Source organism: Seriola dumerili, unplaced genomic scaffold (genome assembly GCF_002260705.1).
Source record: "Seriola dumerili isolate Sdu_G_001 unplaced genomic scaffold, Sdu_1.0 BDQW01006988.1, whole genome shotgun sequence".
Taxonomy (NCBI): Eukaryota; Metazoa; Chordata; class Actinopteri; order Carangiformes; family Carangidae; genus Seriola; species Seriola dumerili.
This window is the reverse complement of record NW_019181243.1, coordinates 168,255-189,020: the sequence shown is the minus strand read 5'-3', so window position 1 is coordinate 189,020 and position 20,766 is coordinate 168,255. Positions and strand designations below refer to the sequence as shown.

The 20,766-nt window shown below is 38.9% G+C and overlaps 1 protein-coding gene across 1 annotated transcript; it reads right to left on the bottom strand.

The window, feature by feature from the left end:
* Positions 1-1,734: 1,734 nt before the first annotated feature.
* Positions 1,735-15,293, bottom strand: LOC111239963 (solute carrier family 12 member 3-like). Its single transcript, XM_022769924.1, has 27 exons — positions 15,112-15,293; positions 14,746-14,902; positions 14,066-14,203; positions 13,850-13,925; positions 13,062-13,157; positions 12,381-12,520; positions 11,828-11,938; positions 11,601-11,712; positions 11,185-11,315; positions 11,004-11,088; positions 10,110-10,267; positions 9,851-9,958; positions 9,478-9,601; positions 9,156-9,257; positions 8,238-8,393; positions 7,972-8,071; positions 7,592-7,703; positions 7,363-7,497; positions 6,957-7,063; positions 6,680-6,762; positions 6,484-6,552; positions 4,752-4,856; positions 4,422-4,533; positions 3,903-3,989; positions 3,221-3,356; positions 2,984-3,051; positions 1,735-1,973 (listed from the first exon to the last, which is right to left on the bottom strand). Exons 1-27 carry the CDS (start codon positions 15,291-15,293, stop codon positions 1,835-1,837), a joined length of 3,129 nt encoding a protein of 1,042 aa, XP_022625645.1. The 3' UTR covers positions 1,735-1,834.
* Between the last annotated feature and the right edge of the window lie 5,473 nt (positions 15,294-20,766).

The following is a 20,766-nucleotide window of genomic DNA, read 5'->3' as shown; positions in this document are numbered from 1 at the left end:
GTTTTATTGTGCCCAGGAAAGTGTCTACTGTTGACACTAATAACTCACTGTCCTTTAGGAGATTCACAATTTAATTTAATATTATAGAAAACAAACATATCACAGTTTTAAGCAGATAAAAATGACATCAAACACAGTTGGTAAAAATAGTGCACAATAATAAAATTTGAAAGAAATAGAGTCACAAAAGCCACCTGTTGGAGAAAATGTAGAATTTACTGTACATATTAGGCAATATTTCAGCTTTGTTGCTGATGTAATTTCATTTCATTTAGATTCCTCTTTCAGACACAGCTAACATATATAATGGCATGAATAAAATTTATAAAAACAACTATAGGCAATGTGAACAATCACATACTTTTACAGTGAAATAAAACCTAGTTTCAGTCTATTTTTTTGATAAACAATTTAAAGCAATGAATGAAGTCATTGGTTGTACAGTACAAGTTTAACCTAAAGGGCCTATCCTGGAAAACCATGGTATGCCACAGTGATGAAATGTACCTAAGTACATTTACTCAGATGATGTACTTAAGTAAAAAATTTGAGATACTTGTACTTTACTTGAGTGTTTCTATTTGATGCTACTTTCTACTTGTGGGAACTTTTGAGTGCAAATTAAAAATAATAAAAGAAATAAAATGGTGGACATTTATGACATATAGTAATTCATAGGCCTACTGTTATTTAGTAATTACACTAGAAGCTCAAGGTCCGTACATCGCACTAATCTTACAAAAACAACGATTCGTCTAGTCCTAACAAGGGCTAGTAATAAATTACATATATATACAATATAGTAAATAGAGTGGTTTTTGACACACCATATTATCAGTTTTCAAAATTCTCGCACAGCTTCCTATAAAATTTATTTATTTGCAAAGTTCTCCACTGCGGGACCAATAAAGGACTATCCTATTGTATGTACAGTAGATTTAAAGGAAAAACAAGTGGAGTTAAGTTAAGTTTCCATACGGTGCACAAGCTTCTATAAGGGTATATTAAATAACACAATTAAACAGGCTAGGTTATAGTTTGTTGTATTTTGTATATTGTACATCGTATTTTTTGATATTTGATTAATTTTCTTTTATCTCTTCTGATATTTTATTTATTTTATTTTAGTTTCATGTATCTATACATAAAATAACACATGTATACTTCATGTTTCCTTATTGATAAATGGCATTCAGAGTGGAGGGCAAAGGAAGAATGACCTTGTACAGGGAAACTTTTACACTGTGCATATGACAATAAACGCCTTGACTTTGAGTTGAAGGCCTTAACAGTCACCACATCTCAGCCCAAATGAAGAGCAATAGGAAATTTTTGCAGCGACATGTTAGACAGCGATCTCCATCACCATCATCAAACCACCATATAAGGGAGTATATTTTGGAAGAATGCTTCTCAATACTTTTGTTGAACAACCCTAACCATCACAGCGTTGTTCCAGGAGCAGCATCTGCAGGAACCTCAACTCCTCCCCTCTCTTTGCTTGCGCTGTCAGCTGTTGCCATTGGAAAGCATCTAAGATGGTGCTGGCATCCACATGATCCTGAAGATGATCTTGATATCAGTGATGCAAGTAACTGCATTGGTGTTATTTTCCATCCCTGCCCATGATGATACACTGCATACGTACATGTTCAAATATTGTTACGTTTGTTAACGCATCCTTGGCACCAATTGCACATCTTGGACACCCAATTCTTTTTTAAAACTTATATCACTTATGTGGGTTTTTTTTTTTTACCCAGGTCATTGTTTTGATTTAATGTCTGAAAATATCCATCCTTGTAAGACTTGTCCATCCATCTAATGCAGGATTTTACTGGCAGTAGAAAGTGAGTACGTTCTGCTGGTTTCCCCGTATCAGCACCGCAGGGCAGTGGAGGCCACAGGTCAGAGTATCCAGCCAGGCCATGTACAGAGCCCTGGGGCAGTCACTCTGCGGCACAGGGAGGCTCCTGGGAAAAAAACCAAAAAAAAAACCCATCACATTTACATATAACAAAACAGAACAACAAGAACAAATGCTGCTTGTATTTTACCTTTGACCAAAGCATTGTACAAGTCAAATATAGTGTACACTGTGGTTTGCAACAATAACAAAGATACCTAATCTTTCCCATGTCTCTGAACAAGACTGCCATGGAAATAGCCAAGGACTGAGGGCTCTTTGTGCATAATTTTGCATCCTTTTAAACATCAGTCAATGCATTGTTTTTATCTAAGAGGCTTCTATACATGTTTCACCTATATCATCACACACACTGATACTGCAGAACAATATTCAAACTACATGTCAGAAATTCATGATCATTAGTTCCAATAAAGAGAAATCTGAATGCTTCAGGATACTGTGATATTTTTGATAATAGTGTGTTTCTAACTGTGTGGCAACAGTTTGTGGAAGTCCCTTTCCTGTTTTAACATAACGACTAATGGTTTTGTTACACAGTCCAAATACATTTGGCCATATAGAGTAAGTTCACTGTTGAAGCTGCTGGGACTTTCTGAATCGGAATTAAAACTGGTATTTACCTCATGATATATTATATGTATGTGTGCCCATAGGAGGAGTTATAGTTGTTAAAAAAATACATTGATAATCACTTATATCTGCTTAAACCTACATTATAGCGTGATATGAACCATTTGTACAGCTTGTAAATGATAAGTAAAGTACGAGTAATTAATTCTGAGACAGAAGATGAGAATATAAGGATGGAGGTGGGAGGAAGTGACGCCATGGAGATGCCGCTTTGAGAAATGGAAAAAATTACTGACTGCGCTCTTTAAGAGAAATCCTATCTTCTCGATCTACATCAGAGGTGACAGACCTCAAAGGAAAGCTAAACAAACGCCATGTGCATTAAATGTGCTCTATTTGCAGTAAATCAAATGAGGCTTGATGTAATGTTTTCAGGAAACCTGCCATATGCAAAACTGAACTGATAATGTAAACTGTACTCACACAAGCACGAGAGCAGCATGTTGTGAATTCCTGCGGATGATTTCATTCAGCCTCACTTTTCTCTCAGACTGTGGGAGGAGGAGATAAAAGTGAGACACTGACTCGGAGTTGCATAATGCGTTGAAATGCACACACATTTGACCGAATGGATGACATTTAAAGGGACAGCATGTTGTCGCAAATGAAGGAAGTGAATTATGTATACACTAACATGCGGATACACACGCGCACACACACCTTAAGTTTGAAGGCCTCGAACTCTTTGTCAGATATTTTCCATGGGGCGCTTTGTTTCAAGTCCTCCACTGAGATGCCATCCTGCTGTTCATCATGTAGCCTGAAGGGGGCGACACTGTCCACAAACCTACTCAGGCTGAGAGGCAACAAGAACAGCAGGACAGGGGTCAGTTTGGCGTATTGGGCAGAGATTAAATTCAGTGAAATTAAAACATAACAACAGAAATCCAGTTTCATTCCGTCATTAGGGGTGTGAGGCTTGAAAGTAGCATTCAGGTGAGTCAAACTCAGACATGAACAAGGTGATTTTTTTTCCTCAGTAGCCTCCCAAATAGCAAAGTAAATCCATCCCATACTTGGGCCACATGCTTTTTTTTCTTCTGAGCCAGTATACACCCGATTCCACGACCAGAATTGGCCAATATACAGCATGACTGTCACATGCTACTCTCATATCTGGACCAATTCTGATGCACACAGAAAATGTTCCAGCTGTCAGACAGTACTGGAGGATAACAGCCGGACTCTGCCCAGATGTGGAAGTGTATAGGCCAGATTCAGGCGACCCAGGCATATTCTGGGCCAGAAGGTTCATTTTGCTATCTGGGCTACGTCTGTTAAATTTTCTTGTAAATGTAACTTTGAAAAATGAAATGAATGTAATTGGGTTTTGTGGACATACTTCTTGGCGTGCGGACGCTTCTCGCTGTCTGTCATGACGATAACGTCATTAAAATCCAGACGGAACCTCTTCAGCAGAGCGACCATCCTAAAAAGAAAAAATAAATAAATAAAAATGTTCACAAATTGCACAAGATGCATCTAAAACTTTACACTGCCAACAGCTTGCAGTCGAAGATACAGGTGTAGAAATGCAGATCAATGCAAGACCCAATCATGTCATCATCAGGTTATGTATTCATCAATTTCAACACATTGGTTATACAATCTTGGATGTTTTATGGGGAAATCATTCATTGATTATTAGTTGCAGGCGTTACTTTGCATTCTTCTCTTTTTCCAAAATGACCTGACCGTATATGGAGTATGCATGTTTCATTCCAAACAGGTTGCATTGTGAATTGATTTTGCAGCTCAGGAAGTGGAAAACATACAGGGACGTGACCAAAAACGTATTCTTTCTAAGTGGTTGGTGTGCCCCAGAACACTTATACCAGATGGTAAAATGAAGGAAACCTACTCGTTGCGGCCTTCCTCCATGTTTTGTTCATCTCCCACGATGAAGACCCTGACCTTACTGCTGCGCCAGTGTTTCCTCCTGGTGAGCAGGTAAGGCACCAGCAGAGTCAGACCTTAAAAGAAACAAAGAAGAGAGAGACAGCAGATAAGGAAGAGGAGCCAACTCAAAGGGAAAGGATGAAGATATGGCCGAAGGTAGAAGGTGACACACCTACTGTTTATTTTAAAACTGAGATGTTTATACTGATTTTCATCTCATCCATATTATTTTATGTGAATTTGATGTTGTACATATATCCACATATACAGTAACTTGTGTCTTTGGACTCACCTCCATCATCAGCTATCCAGTAGACGTCAATGGTCTTCTTCCCCTGGTCATTCTGAAACACCGTCTTGATCTGATCACTGTCACATTTATCGGAGATGTCGTCAACTGTAACAGCAAGAGGAGGAAGAGTGAGGTGTGGGGGCAGCAATTAGATTTTACTTACTTATTCTGCAAGTAATATTAGGAAGCAATATTGAACTCCCTGCTGTGTTTACAGAGTTATTCTCTTGATAATTGTTTGGATTCAGTTCTTCCTGCAGTTAAAGTTTGAATGGAAACATAGTATAAAGCATGATGGTGCAATCATTAGAGCAATTTAGTGAACCCGGTGCACTAGTTTGACCCCGTAAAATACATTTTCATCTTTCTTTTTATTACCCTGAGTAGCTTTAAAGTTGAAAAGAATTATTTCACTCCACACTGCCCAAAGAATCACAAACTGTTCGGTATATTCTGTGTCAGGAGCTTCCATTTCTTCACTGAAGTTAAGTTCTAACAAAGTATTGAAACCTCAGGCTAGTGCTGAATGAAAAGTGAATGAACTAATATTTTTCACTGGTATGTTTGTGAGTTGGAGATGAATTGAGTTTACATTGCCTCCAGGAAATAGCATCGTGTCCACACTATCAGAGTACAACTTAAATAGTGTTAAAAATCCACTTGACTACTGTATAATGAAGTTTAGCTTTAAGCAGTGCAGCTAGTACCTGACTGGGCTAAGCTGTGTGTGCTCACCACAAACCCATACAAACTGACACCAACACAAATATCAGAGAAAGTTAAGTAAATACACTTCTTGATTTATCAGCTTCGTGTTGTTGACAGTTTGATTTTAATGGATAATGAAGCATGTTGTTTTACTTCCACTCAACACACAGTATCTCACCTTAACACATAATTAGTGTATCCATTATGGCTTTATTATATCAGGTATGTGTGACTGACTTAGGGAGTGTGTTCCCAATTAAAAAGGTAATGACTGTCAAACGCTGAAATTTATGTGGAAACTCAGACAGGTTTTTGCATTTTAACAAACGTAGCCAAAAATAAAATAAAAATGACGTGAAATTTTAATAATTTGTCCCAGCAATATTTAAGTCCTGAAAGATGAGATGAACTATGAGGAGGACACTTTGTGTTTGACAAAGAAGTGACATTTTGGGTCAGTTTTAGAATACACACCAACAGACTGGACAGCGTATCTACACAAGAACAGATTTGTTTTAAGGAGCAATATTTAAGTTTTGCTATTGCTTCATAGCTTGTGCTAACAGCTGTTTACTTAGCAGTCTTGGCAAGAGCTTCAGTCGTTGTGTTTGTAAGACAAGACGTTATAATACACCCTCTGAGCAGCACTGCTTCTTCAAGGCAGGCTTGAAGCTACAGCGACAAAAACAGAAGCAAAACAAAGGAGTTTCTTTCCACTGCTGGAGACCACTCTTGGTGAGTGAAGCAATGAAGTTTGAAGCTGAACTTGTAATGCTTCCTCTAGACTTAGACTGGTAAGTAATCAGCTGCTAATGCTAACGATGGCTGTGTAGTAAAAGCAAAACTTATAAATAGTTTCATTAAAAGAACTAAAAATGTTTAAGATCCTATATCAGTTACAGTTAGTCACTTGGATCGATTCTAATTTATGGGTTTAGGTGATGCACTAGGGAATTATTGTGAGTCAATATGTTCTCAAAATACTGTAATCCAGTGTTTATGTGTGCATACAGTGAGTGCTCACCTGATACCCTTTCAGGAGACTGCTGGTCGTCATTTTCATCTGATCTGTCAGGCTCAAAGCTGTGGTTCACTAGAGGAAAGATATTACATCCTCAAACGGTTTTGTTTGTTTTTTTTTTCTTTTTCAAATTGCACAAACATGTCATATTGCAGGAAATCACACAGAGTAAACTCAAATTAATGTATGGATTTTTAACCTTCACTTTCAAACTGGTCAAAGATATCCAGCCCGTCCATCATCCTCAAGATACACAAACAGTAGTTGGAGTCAAAGGTATCACTAGAAACAAGAACAGCAACCGTAACCACATTGACATTACATTTGAATCACGTTTTTAGTTTCTGCAACAGTAACCTTTTTCAGTCTGCAAAAATTTGTCACACCATGCAGAGCTATGAAATCTTTTGGAGTCAATAAAACCATGAAAAACAAGTAAGGCTGCTTCAAGGCACAAATGATAATGACCAACTTACTATATGGTGTTGATGTAATCTTCAATGCTTTCAGAAGAACTGTCCCTCCAGTTTGTCTTGAAGCCCAGGACCAGAGTGTTGGGCTTCAGCTTGCCGAGACCAGATGCCTTGCAAATGACAACAAAAATTATTTGTCAAGTTTTAGAATAAAAGCATAAAAAGAAAAACATACTGTAGGTAGATATATTTGTTTGTGCAGATATATTATGTTTAACCGTTCTTCTGAAAGAACCCAATAGATGATATGTTGTGAGAAACAAATGAGAATGAAGATGAGAGATAAAATAAAGGACGCAAGTTATTCACAGCCCAAAAATGATTTTAAGATGTTGCCACATACAGTACATTCCCCAGTAGATGCATTTTGTACAATTAAAGCTGTAATTAAAGATAATGGAAGTTGTACCTGTAGCAAGTGCCGAGCTCCACCTCTGAGACTGTGTGCACTGAAAGGAGTATAAAACGAGCGCACCTTTCTCTTGTTCATCCACTTTACCAACCACTCTGTGGCATCCGGCGGCCGAGTCTGCCTCTCCTGTTCCTAAAGGAGGCCGCGAATTCAACCACATCTTTAGATAACAACGCAATGTAACCAAAAACTTTTGGAACAAAGTCGTTGAGACTGAGCGACTGACCGTGATTATGTCGCCGCAGATCATGAGGCTTATATGCTTGGTGAAGGAGCCAACAAAGTCCACCAGTGCAGGTCGCTGGTTTGGGGGCCCAGTCAGGACAAGACACTGGGGTCTGAGAGAACACATAAGAGAGAACAAATGAGGGTCAAAGGTAACTGTTTTAATCATTGCTTTCACCACTGATGATCACCTGTAAAAGACAGAATGTAAATACAGCGCTGTTCTACTAAATGAGAATGAGGAAATGGATTAATGGACAAATACTATTAGAGAGATTTAGTTTGGTGTTTTACACTCATTGGCCGCGTTCTCATACAATTATCAACTGACATGAGAGTTGAGGAAAATTGATACATAATATGATTGAGATTTTCACTCACCTAAAGTTCTTGACATGATCCTCCACACCAGACAGAGAGACAGAGTATGACAAAGCCATGTTGTATGTACCTGCCTGGACTGATGATCCCCAGTTTACCTCTATGATTAAAAAAAAACAACACACACAAGTGATGGCGGTATCAACTCACTGTGAGCACATCATAGAAGCCACACTTATTTCAATCTTTGATCCAGGCCACATTAATCTGATCAGATGAATTTCAAGATACGTTGTTTGCTTTTCTTTTTTTTTTTTTTGACTTACTTGGCTTGTTGTAGTTGACGTATCCAAACAGGAAGAAGATGATACTGAAGGTGACGAGAGCAGCCCACCAGGTCAACAGGAACATCAGAACTACAGAGATCACTGCTCCGAACAAAGCCGTCCATTTACTGTAGTAGTGAAATGACGGCCTCCAACCTAAAGGGAGTGACAGTGAGAAATACAGAACTCTTAGGTACCATAACACAGAATCTCTAATCTCATATACATTGAGATCATGATGTCCATCAAATTAGATTTCGAGACTTTTGGCCATTCAGTAGATTCGGAAATTGAAATGACCTGCCTCTGCCTCCACTAATTCATTTTCTGTGTCTGATAAAGGGTGGCCAGAGATCTATCCCAGCAAGCAGTGGGAATACAGAAAAAAGATTGATTTCTTAAAGCTCCATTCCCTGGTGGGAAACATTTCTTACTTTCAACTGTCCTTGTTATGTTACTGAGGCTGTGATCCAGGTATAGCTTTCAGAAGTATTACATTATGGTTTTCTAGGGAATAATCAGGAAATTTAAATAAAGTCTTTGGTAAAATTCACAGGTATGGAGTGACCTCATGGCCGAGGGGTTCAATGGACTGATCATGAACTAGAATGTCCCCAGTTCAAGTTTGGCTGGGGACTGTTGTTGCACGTCATTCCCTGTCTGCATCCTATCTTCTCATTTCATGATGTTTCTATAAGGCATAAAATGTCCCAAAAAACACTTCAGCTAAAAAGGAATACAGATGAGAACCAGTGCCATATCTGTTTCAACAAAATGATCACTTGATGCATAGGTAATGATGTACTAGCAGATTTGTGACACCAACAGTCTGTGTCTACAGGTAAGGTAACAATGAAAGAAGGAACACTTGTGTCTAGTCTTGTGTATAGTGGGGTGGTGTGTGAGAAGGACACTCACCAGGGGAGTTGGTGATTGAAGCGTGAAAGCAGCTGAAGTTAATGAGACAGTAGGAACACAGGAAGAAGTTGGAGATCAAGGATGCGATGATGTTCAGCTCACCTATAATGACACAGAAGGGAGAAATCAAAAACACATTCAAATCCAGAGATATATAAAGGTATTAACAAACTAATGAAATCTCTTTAAACTGTTCTCTCTTTACTTAAGTATTCAATCATCATAACAAGAACAAAAATTTTGTGAAGGGACTGACATATAACAAATGTGTGCAACAATAATTCCAGTAACAAAAATTACAACAGAATTAGATCATACCCACCAATGAGAATGAAGGCCACAGCAATGACGTAGCAGAGGATATAGGCCCGGAGTGGCTCATCATTTTTCCCATAACCCTTCCCAAAGACTCCAATGTACGGATATATTTCATCTCTGCACAGACACTGGAACATAAAGCAGAAAATATTCGGCTTAAAATGTGTGTTAGACTTCACTACATTTATACATACTAAATATGGTGTCTCCCCTGGCCATCCAACAATGTCATAAATCTCAAGATACTCTACAATACAGAACAATGCACCATATTTATATTTCATTGCTTTGTATTTGATTTTTTATTACTAACAAAAGTGGCATTTTCATAGATGTATCAGAGAGTTTCACGTTGGGTTTTGCCTGTGGTTTCTCACCTGAAAGACTTTAGGAGCGGAGACGAGGAAGCCAAGAGCAGATGACAAGCTGGCTGAAAACACACCAGCAGTGATAAGGTAGGAGACACCTGAAACTTGGCCCAGAACCTGGTTGGAATAGTCATCATAAAGAATCAAGGATTTTATATTATCACATGTCCCATTGTACTAATCCACTGAGACTTATGGGATAAAAAAAGATGTCAAATGTTAATTTCATTATAAACAGAGGACTTATTGCAACTAAACTGAATGGTACCTTTGAATTGTTGGCCAGACCATAATTACAAGAGTTTGACTCAATGCACTCTGTGAAGTTCCAGCCCAGTTGACATCCTTGACCCACACACCCATCAGTGATGTTCCCAATCAGAATGTCACTTATATTTCCAGAAGCATCCCGTATGACACACGACCCTGAAGCAAAAGGAAGATCCAAATATTATAGTAACAGTGTAATGTGATATTTCAGACTGTAGGTTAAGCCGCAGCACCCTTTTTATAATTTTCTTCTGAGTGATTCCCTACCATAAAGGTTGATAAAATTTGTTTTTGATATGGCTTACAAGTACAAACTAAGAGGTTTCATGGGTCCCTAGGTTACTGGCATCCAAGACCAAACCTGGGGCCCGTATTGCTGCTCTTTTCGACAACAGCTGCTTGTGACATTATTGGTGATTGCTGCTGCCAGTGATCATGTTCTTTCTCTGTTGTGGTTATTCAAGTTGACAACATTTTGGGTCCCCTTGGATAGGATATGGCTTACTTGGGTCCTTTTCCAATCAGGTCTCTCCTTTTCTGAAAACTGGAATGAATTGTTTTTTGGAAGTCTTAGTCCTGGCTAGAGGTAGTTTATATCATGGTCCTCATGATTCATGAAGATGACACATGAAGTGACATGTGTGATGTCATGAAATTTTAATGTCAAAGTCTATCACATTTCTATTTTTACTACTGTTCTGAGCTACCAGCCATCTCACGCTCATGCAGTATGCTGACGACACTGCCCTTGATATAAGTGATAAATCCTCATTCCCAATGCCTCCTGTCTCACCCCCCACACTCCAAATAACTCCCACTGGTTCAGATAATTACCCAATCAAATCACAGGCAAATAAATACAAAATAAAAGCATGTTAAATGAGTATCTTACCAACAGTTACAGAAATAGCTAAATAGCTGATTGTAGTCCAGAAAATGGCCATGAGGGTGCCTTTGGGGATAGCAGTAGCAGGGTCCTGCAAAAGGAAACAATATACATGTCAACATTCATGTAGTTCTTGTTGTCAACTGTGGTGTAAGAATATCACTATAGATCTTCTTTCCTATCATACTTTGAGGTCTCCAGAGATGTTGGCTCCAGACAGAATGCCGATGGCGGAGGGGAAGAAAATGGCAAACATCTTGAAAAAGTCGTTTTCAGGTCCTCTCCAGTCTGGTTTTAGGTTTGAAATGAAGATTTCACCTGGTGACAGGTAATAAAAAAAACAGTCTACTATTCTCTATTTTCTTGTTACAGGTGCAACTACTAATGCTTCATCCCTGGTAACCCTTTTCATATTGTTGCAGATACAGATTTATGTTCCCTTTAACTGTGCTTCATCAGATTCAAGCTTTTGAATTTTGCTGTCCCTGAGAGGCACCTTATCCTGCTGCGCATCACTGGAAGAAACTGCAGAATATTTGAGCTTCTGAAGTTAACTGAAGTTAAGTTGAATTATTAACAAAGTTGCTATATTAAAGAACTCACTGTGGTATCCAAAGATGCCCTCAGCCTGTTTCTCTACACTGGCAGGAATGAATGTGCCCACAAAGTAGTTGGAAAAAGCAACCATGAGAACTGTGAAGAACAAAATCTGGGCCTGAGAGACAGAGACAAAAAAGATATGATAGAGAGGAAAACTTAGTAAGACATAAGGAGATTCATGGGCCACTACATGCAAGCAAACCAAGATCAGAGAGTCAGCAGGTGCTCACCTTGGACTCCCACTCCATTCCAGCCAGTGAAATGAACAGAAGAACAGTCACCGTGATCACACCCACAATACGGACATCATTGACTGAATCAACCATGACGACACCAAACTCCTGCATACATCAACAAATTATTCACAATACATAAGAAACCAAAAATGGCACTCAGTTGCATAACATTCTGGTGTGTAAGTTATTTTACAGAGCTTCACAGGGCATACTATTTGTCTCAATCCATTTCAGTTAAAATAACTATGGAAATATACCTATATAGAATGAACTTTGGGTAAACAACAAGTCTGGAATCATCTTAGGACCTTTGCCTAATATTGTAAATGTTTTTGAGTTCACAGTCACATTGATGCATGGCTTTACAATACTAGTTGATTAATTTCAGATTCTCAAATTCATCTAGGCAGTTCACAAAGAAGAATATTATGTTTAAGTCAAAGCCGCATGTCATGATCTGAAATTAAATTTCAGTAAAGAGTTCAAATAATTCAAACCATGTAAAACAAATTCATTCATTCGTAAAGTACTGAAGCATTATAAGTACCTGCATTAGATCTCTGACCACCTCCGCAAAGCCAACAGTATTGAGGGCACAAGCCAGAGCGTTGGCAAAGGAAAAGACCATCCCAATTGGTCCACCAATTTCAGGACCCAGAGAACGAGAGATCATGAAATAAGCCCCACCTGAAAATGCATTTTCAACCACAGAGTCACACAGAAATTAGGTTAGACTCATTAGAATTGATGCTAAAAGTATTTAAAGCAAAAAAAAAACTCTGAGATGTCACAGTTCATTCATGCATATATTCATTCTGCCTTTTTACAACTGACTTACTCTTGTGTTACTTAGACCCTGCCACACCCTCCTGTTATGCAATAGCCCCAACTTTCCCCCCTGTCCACCTGACTCTTTCCTGCCCACCTACTCACCTGTTCCACTCATTCTCTGCCAGACTGTCTGTTTATAATGCTTTCCATGACATAGCTTCCCCACCCTTCTTTCTGTTTTTGCTTGCCTGGTTAAGACTATCTGTCTGTTTTTGGATTTATCTAGCTGCCTGTTTTGAACATTTACCAGTGTCTCTGAGCTGTGCTATTGAGTCCTCTACACCTTATCTGTGACATATAAACTATGGAAAACCTTTTGACTTGTACACTTGCAATGTTGAAAAACCTCCACATACATGACTTTTACATCAATCTGGAGACACAGGAAGTGACTGACCTGAGATCACCCTGCCGTTGGTGGCGATGGCAGAGATGGAGAGGGCAGTTACTGAGGTCACCGTCACAGACATCAGGATAATTAGGCAGGTAAACACTGACATGAAAAGAAAGAAGGTATTAATCATTATTGCGAGACTAATGTCAATACTTTTGGATTTTCATGTTTAAAATAGGGTCCCCTTAGATGTCTTAGCTACATACTATGGATGTACTGTGCATCTTCACATTACTTACATGCTCTCTTCTTGCTGCTGATGTTTTGAGGTGTTTTAGTCCTAGAGAGTTCTTATTTATTTTTGTGTAGACCTCAACAGCAGGGCCAGCCCTATAATTGCCAATGTCTGTGACTGACTGACTGACTGACTGACTGACTGACTGACTGACTGATTGATCATGATGATCTTGTAGTTTCAAAATTAATTGGCAGCCTGCAATCTTGCAAATTTAGCACATTTGTCGCTTTTTGGACAAAACCATGGCTACTTAGAAAAGAGTTACCAGTAATAATAAACGGTCCAATCAGTTTTCAACAAAACGTCCCAAGATCAAGAGTTGATAGGCCTCTAGTGTACCATGTTTTGTAAGGAAGTTTATGAATCACTTATAGTCAGAAGGATAATGGCACTATGCTGCATGTTACAGTTCATGTCTTTGTTTTTCCCTGTCAACCTTAAATCACTATTTCCAGGTAGATCAGTACAAGGCATGATCAAGAGTGGAGCTAAGGACTGTTACAGCGACAGATAAGAGAATAAATGGGACAGACTGAATGAAGTAATAACTCACAGATGCCCGCCTGAGAAATGATCCATGTCAGGCGGAGAAACAGGATAACTCCCCAGATATTCAGCATGCAACGCATCTGTGGTGAAGTTCAATAAAAAAAAAACAGCTCTGTGGGTGTTTTATATGCAATGTTTGTAAGATTGTTTCATATATAAAGGTGCATGTTCCAGACTCGAATACACACACACACACACACACACACACACCCTCACTCACCAAAACTCCAGTCACCCAGCCAAATCGAACAGGAGCTTTCTCCTGTGGACCTTGTGATTCTTCATGTCCACTGTCAGTGACGAGACTGCTGACTGAGTTGGTGGTGGTGTTTGTTACCTCCATACCTGCCTCCACCTCCTGAGAAAAATACAATTTCAACAAAGAGGGAAACATAAACATTATTGTGCTCTACGCTACACTGTGTACACTCTGTTTAGTCTATACTTCAGTATATATCTTGTTAGCCAACTTCTCAAAATTAAGGTTCACACTACTGCCCATCTTCGCTCTGGCTTGGCATATATTTGAATGACACATTTATGTCTCTGTCATGATAATGATGGTGAAAATAATTTAGTCTCTACAGCAAATATTCAAAAACCTCTGGACTTGACTCATTGGTCTGACTAGGTAAAAACTAATTGTGATTACACATATACTGAATAACAATCAGGGTTTTTTTTTCATATAAAAACTAATGACCTTTGACCCTTAATATTTTGTGCTATTTCTTCAAACTTGGTCTACATGAATTTAATTGAATGTTTTTGAATGGCCTGCTTTTTACAGTGATCTGTAGTGACTGATTGCTTTTAAAGAATTTAGCGAAAGGTTCTGCCAAGTTACATGATGTTCACAAGTTGCTGTGAGATGTGGTTCCCAGAGGTTGAAAAACGTACATCAAATGCCTTGCGGAGAGCCTCCAGAGAAGGTCGGCTCCTTGACTTCTGGTGTGGCAGGGTGCTGGCATAATTTTCCAGCTGTGGCACCAGGTCTAAGGTGCTGTAGAAGGAAGATCTCCGCAGGTCCATGCTTGAGCCCCGGCTCTCTGATGCACTGTTAGACAAGAGGTCCAAGCAAAAGTGTTTTACAGTAAATACCGAAGCTACATTGTAGTTGTTATGAGCTGCAGTTCCTTTAATGGCACAGACTGTCATTTTCATTGTTAACATTATCTAGTTGTGGTTTAACAGTCATCAGTTTTTACTTTGGTTAAGGGGACCCTGCTTAAGTAAAAAATAAAAATAGAAGTTAACTACACAAACCTCGCATCCACATCAGACACAACAATGGTGGGAGGAATTTGGAGGTTAGCATCTTGCTGTTGGCTGCTGGCATCAAACTGCTGTGAAGTGTACCTAGAAGGTCCTTCCTCATTGGCTGAGAAACGAACCCGAGGGAGAAAGCCAGGGACTTGCCCATCACGTTTGGATGTGAACTGCCCCATCGGCACGTCTTACTAATTCCTGTGTAAAAGTGTGAGGGGAAAAAAAATGGCTGAGGAAGTCAGATTCAGTGATGCTGCCTACGCATTACTATGTGATCTTGGGTCTCACTTGGATTCAACCAAGGTGTGACATCACTTAACCCTCCTGTTATATTCGTTTCTCAGGAACAGCAATGATGTTCCTGGGTCAATTTGACCCGGGGCATGTTTAATTATCCAGAAGTGTCAGAAACCAAAAAATCCCAATAAACATTGTTTATATCTCATTATTAACTCCATTACTAACCATTTCAATCAATATTTAGTGTAATGGTGTTCTTTACCTCTCAGATCATGGTTCAATGAGGATAATTCACTCGTTTTTCATTGAAAAATGCATGTTAAAACTTTTTTTAATGTACTTTGGAAAGACCTACATATAAAATACAAGACTTTTACATGACATTAATTTTTTTTAAATTTTATTTTACATTTTGAAATTTTTTTATGGAGTGATGTTGATAAATTAACACGAGACACCTCTGTTCATCCAGTGTGACATTAGGGCCGGGGTTATAGAGTAGTGGAAGTTGCTCTACCCACTTGTCCTACACTGTCCTGATAGCTGCCAGCTTGTCTCTTGTCTCTCTCCCATCTGACAGCCCTTGTCTCTCAATTATCAAATCAGATTACTCTGGAGAAAATATGAAAAGTCTCCGGAGACATTGTGGCAGGAAATATAGCCCTGCCTGTCTCTGCATCCCACAGACTGGCTGTTAATTCATAGAGAATATTTTTATGTTTTGCCCCTCCCTTGCTGAGTGTCCACTCAATGTGGGTGGAGTTTGCCCACGGGAACAGAAAAGGTTCCCGTCAAAAGTCATAACAACACCTGCATTCTCGCACTTTACAGATGAGGTCAAGAGAATAGGGAGAGGGTGTGTGTGTGTGTGTGTGTGTGTGTGTGTGTGTGTGTGTGTGTGTGTTTGTGTATGTGTGTGATTTTAGCCTGCACTTTGACTGCCGGGTCAAATTGACCCGAACAGTATCTATGTAATATAAACATGCAGTGAGGGGTTGCAAATATTCGAAATGAACCATTTTAATTTTACATGTTGATTACACTTACACTACCCCAAAAATACTTTTAACGATTTTTTTTAGATTTTTTAATTTTAAAATGGGTCAATTTGACCCGGAACATAACAGGAGGGTTAAGGCAATTAATCAGATTTTGCATTGCTCCCTCTGAAGGCAAAACATCCCCAACCCCAAGACCTGTAAACTGACTTTAATAAAAGCTAAGATAAAAGCTTAAATACAGTGTAACACTCTCCACTGTAATCGTGCAGGTCTATTATACATATGGCTGGTAAATGTTTCATTTTACTTATGATGATGATTCATACTCTTAAAAGGAACTGTTATCTGACTAATTACTGATGCAAAGTGATTCAATATGTGAGACCAGTGTGTGGGAGGCTTCTTTCATATGATGCAATTGCTTAAAAAAAAGTGAATGTGCAAGTCTTACAGCTAGATCATAATTTAATTTAATTTAATTTAATAATGTAAGAATTTTCCTTTCTTTTCTTACCAGTACAATCTGATGATAAAAGTCAGCATATGGCATCAGTAAACTAAAATAAATTTGTATTCATGTATTGATCAGGGAGTTCCAGTGATGAGATAGATGTGGCAAAAGACAAAGGGACGGTGATAAACAGCAGAAGAGAAAATTAAAATTACAGTGATAAAAACTCACAGCAATAACCCAAAGTTTATCAACACATTTTAAAAGTGATTAAACCGCCTAATGAAAACATGTAATTTCTATTATATCTAGCAGAAAATTAGTAGAAAATTAGTGGAAAAACAAGTGTTAGGTACTCACACAGGTGTTGTCTGTTCCAGATGAATACGCAGCTCTCATGAAATACTATATGTTCCTTTTTGTTGCATTTCACAGTGTGACTCTTTGTATTTATATCATTGATGAGGTAGATGACACCCCCTCCCATATTCCTCCCTTCCTCACACATACACACAATCATCCTTTCATCTACACTGAAAAAAGTGGAAGCTAACCTCAGAAAGGATAGTTTAGCCTCTTTCTGATGCCGTTAGTTTTTTTTTTTCAGAAACCAGTACTTTTGTAGGCTATTGGACAAACCTTGAAACATTTATCTTCAAATGATAATTTTCACATTTTAGAATCAAAATACGATTTTTGAACGATGATACACCTTTTCACCCTGTTCATACTGTGACCTTTCATATTATTCCCTCATAATTAGTCTCTATACCAAAGATTGAACAACAAAAAAAATCTATTTTGGATGGATTATAAAGGATTAATCTGTAATTAATGTTTCATAGAGCAGGGAGAGTATATGTTCTACACAATTTCTTTAGGGAGAAAACAAACAAACAAATTCACACATGTCAGCAAAATTTATTCATTGTTCAAAATATTAGTTATTTTCATTCATTCTGGTGTTTCACTGTCCTAAAGTCATTATTGTTTCTATATTTCCCAAGATAAAAGTTTATCTTTTGATTTAAAATGATCTTGAGAAATTATTATTCCTGCCTTTTTTTTTTTTGACTCAGCAATAATAATCCTAAATTTTCAGGTAATTTTGTTGGCTGACTCAAGATGTTGACACATGGCATAGTAGTGTTTACTAATGCACAGGAAGAGACTCCTCAGCTTTAAAAATAGCATGACACCCTCCGCCCCCACGTTGGTTGCATAATACTACCTTGATCAAGGTATGATAGGCCCAAAAATGAAAGCAATTTGATGAAGCACAACTTAAAGATACACACACATTTGGGCTGGTTCAGTAGTGGTCTCTTAATAAAGTCAAAGATGAGAGCGCTTACAGGTAATTCCGGCATGCAAATCCATAGTGCTACGCTGGTAGACATGTTGTAAACAGGCAGAAGGTCAAAGACAAGGTGACTTGAACCGGATCAAGACCAAGAAGAGAAACAGGAACAGGTTTCAGGTACAACAAAGCTAAGCGACATAAGCAATCACGCAGAAGACCGGTGGATGAGACCTGGCAAACATACTGACAGAGCTAATGGTGAAACAGGAACAGGTGTGAACGTAGGTGGGGGAAGGTCAGGTGATAGAGAATGGGAGGCAGGTGAGCAGGTGGATCTGAAAGGTCAATAGAAACTCAAAGAATGAAGTTCTTAAAACTAGATGATATGGAGTGACCCTGGGCAGTTATCCAGTTTGCCCGGTTGATATTCCAGCCTTGATCGCTAACACACTACAACTTGATTTGGTAGGTGTCCTGAAAATACAATACCTCAAAATCTAGCTAACTAGGCCTTTAATGGCAAAACATTGTCTGTTAATTTTCAATTTGAATTCAAAAAGTCCCCAGAGTCACATTTTCCCTTTGGTTTAATAAAAAGAACATTTCAGAGCTGGTCTCTCTAAACTGGAAACTTCTTGCAGTGTGTTCTTCATAGTGCCGGTACCCTGCTATAATTGAACCTGCTCTACTGCCTTGAACCCTACATGTTCACAATGCCATTGTGCCCTGGTTAGAGTCACTTGTTACACCCACACTGGTAGAGGAATCACTAAGGTTGGTGTCTGCACAGAGACTTTTCTAAAAAAGGGAAGACTCCTGTTACAACAGTTTAACACTCTGAGTTGACAGTGTGTTGGATATTTCCAAGCTATTTAATTGTAGAAATATTGGTGCTTTTCAAATATGTTTCTCCAAATCGGATATGACTCATTATACACTGACCTCTGTCGAGTACAAGGTGATGCAGACATTCAGGATTTCAAAACAGAAATGTGTTGACACATTCAGCTCTTACAGCATTGCTAAAGAGAGTGACTATCATGCATGTAACCACTGGTGAACTTGGGAGCAGTCAGTCATACAGTAATGACACGGTTGATAGTTAATTTTCTGGGAGAAGTTATGTTTATAAATGGAAAAAAACCCCTCAGGGGTCACAAGGGCACTCAATGGATGTTTGATGTCAAACTAAATAAGTGGAGTGACTATGTATGTGAAATTTCCAGGAACACAGCACTCACACTGTTCCTCCCTATACTGCCCCTGTTCTTCCCTTATCTTGGCTCTCCCTTTTTGTCCTGTCTTTGTTTGTACATTGTACTATGACAGGCATGTGACAAGAAGGTGGGCCAGGTGACAATGGTTGCAGCAACAAATTATGGAGAGACACAAAAAGCAGGATGAAGAATTATAGGAATGAGAAGATGAAGAGATTGAAAAAGAGAAGAGTAAGCAATAGAGAAAGTATGGACGATGTTTAGCATAAAGGAATCCCAAGAACTCTACTCCAAAACCAAACAAGTTATACAGAAACAGAAAAATAAATCCAGTTCCATTCTTGGGTCATATGTTTGTTATCTTCTGGCCTTGCATACGCCCGCTTCCACGGCCAAAATCTGTCCCTTATACAGCTTGATAGTCAGATGCTACTTCCACACTTGAACCAATGCCGGCACACACGCAGGACTGGACGATAACAGCCGGAATCTGCTCAGATGTGATGAGATATATGGGCCAGTCTCGGGCCAAGGAGCCAGGCATATGTTGGGCCAGAATTTTCACTTTGCTATCTATATCATATGTCAGACGCTAAAATTCATCACCACCTCCTTTCATCTCCCAAAGGATACACATCTCTTCTCTTACATCATCGCCTCATCACACCGTCTTCACTCGCCTACATAGACTTCAGGAGAAAGAAAGACTCCTGAACTGCACCTTTCCCCTCCAAGGCAGCTCCTTCAAAGCTCATAGGCTGGTGCTGGTAACTGCCTGTCAAAGCCCCAAAAGATTTGTTGGCTCAAAACAACAAAAATCAGGGTTGTAACAAAGGAGCACTGTATTTGACATCAACTCATGGGGTCTGTGACATTTATGCTGGTGGTGTAAAATGGTGCCATTTGTATGTGGGTACGTAAGTTTGCTGAAGCAAAAAGTGTTACAAGCGTACCTGGTAGGGGTATGTATTTGTAAAAAGGCTACTTCCACCTGATTTCCTACATTTCCCGGTGACCCTTTACTAGAATATTTCATAAACATGTTGCTATCAGCTGTTGGCTTTGTGGGTAGGAGGAGAAAGTAGTGTCAGTAACAGTCAGAGTTTTTCCAGTCATAGTGAGTCACTCCTTTACGCACTCTACAACGGATGTTTTGTGTTATGTTGAAAACCCTCACACAATGACATGTTTACCCAACATGCACTGCTGTTGTAAGTCCAAGGAACTTCCAATTATGTGACAGTATCACATGAAGAAAAGACATTCAAGAGATTCTGACCCAAAATGTAAAAAACCTGCTGTATGAGATATTCTGTTGATTAAGATGGAAATACATTTTTCAGGAGGGTGTCATTGGGCGGAGTCATAGTCTGTGGTATGGCCCAGCCCTGCATAAAGTCTCATAAGACATATAGATTTCAGACTGTCATCCACTGTCAT

Bases quoted from the DNA above. Each gene is read 5' to 3' on its own strand.
- LOC111239963 (XM_022769924.1), bottom strand. From the start codon at position 15,293: ATGGGGCAGTTCACATCCAAACGTGATGGGCAAGTCCCTGGCTTTCTC. The intron at 11,089-11,184 runs GTATGATAGGAA...TTCCTTTTGCAG, and splicing joins ACATCTCTGGAGACCTCAAA to GACCCTGCTACTGCTATCCC. The intron at 4,534-4,751 runs GTGAGTCCAAAG...GTTTCTTTTAAG, and splicing joins CTGGATAGCTGATGATGGAG to GTCTGACTCTGCTGGTGCCT.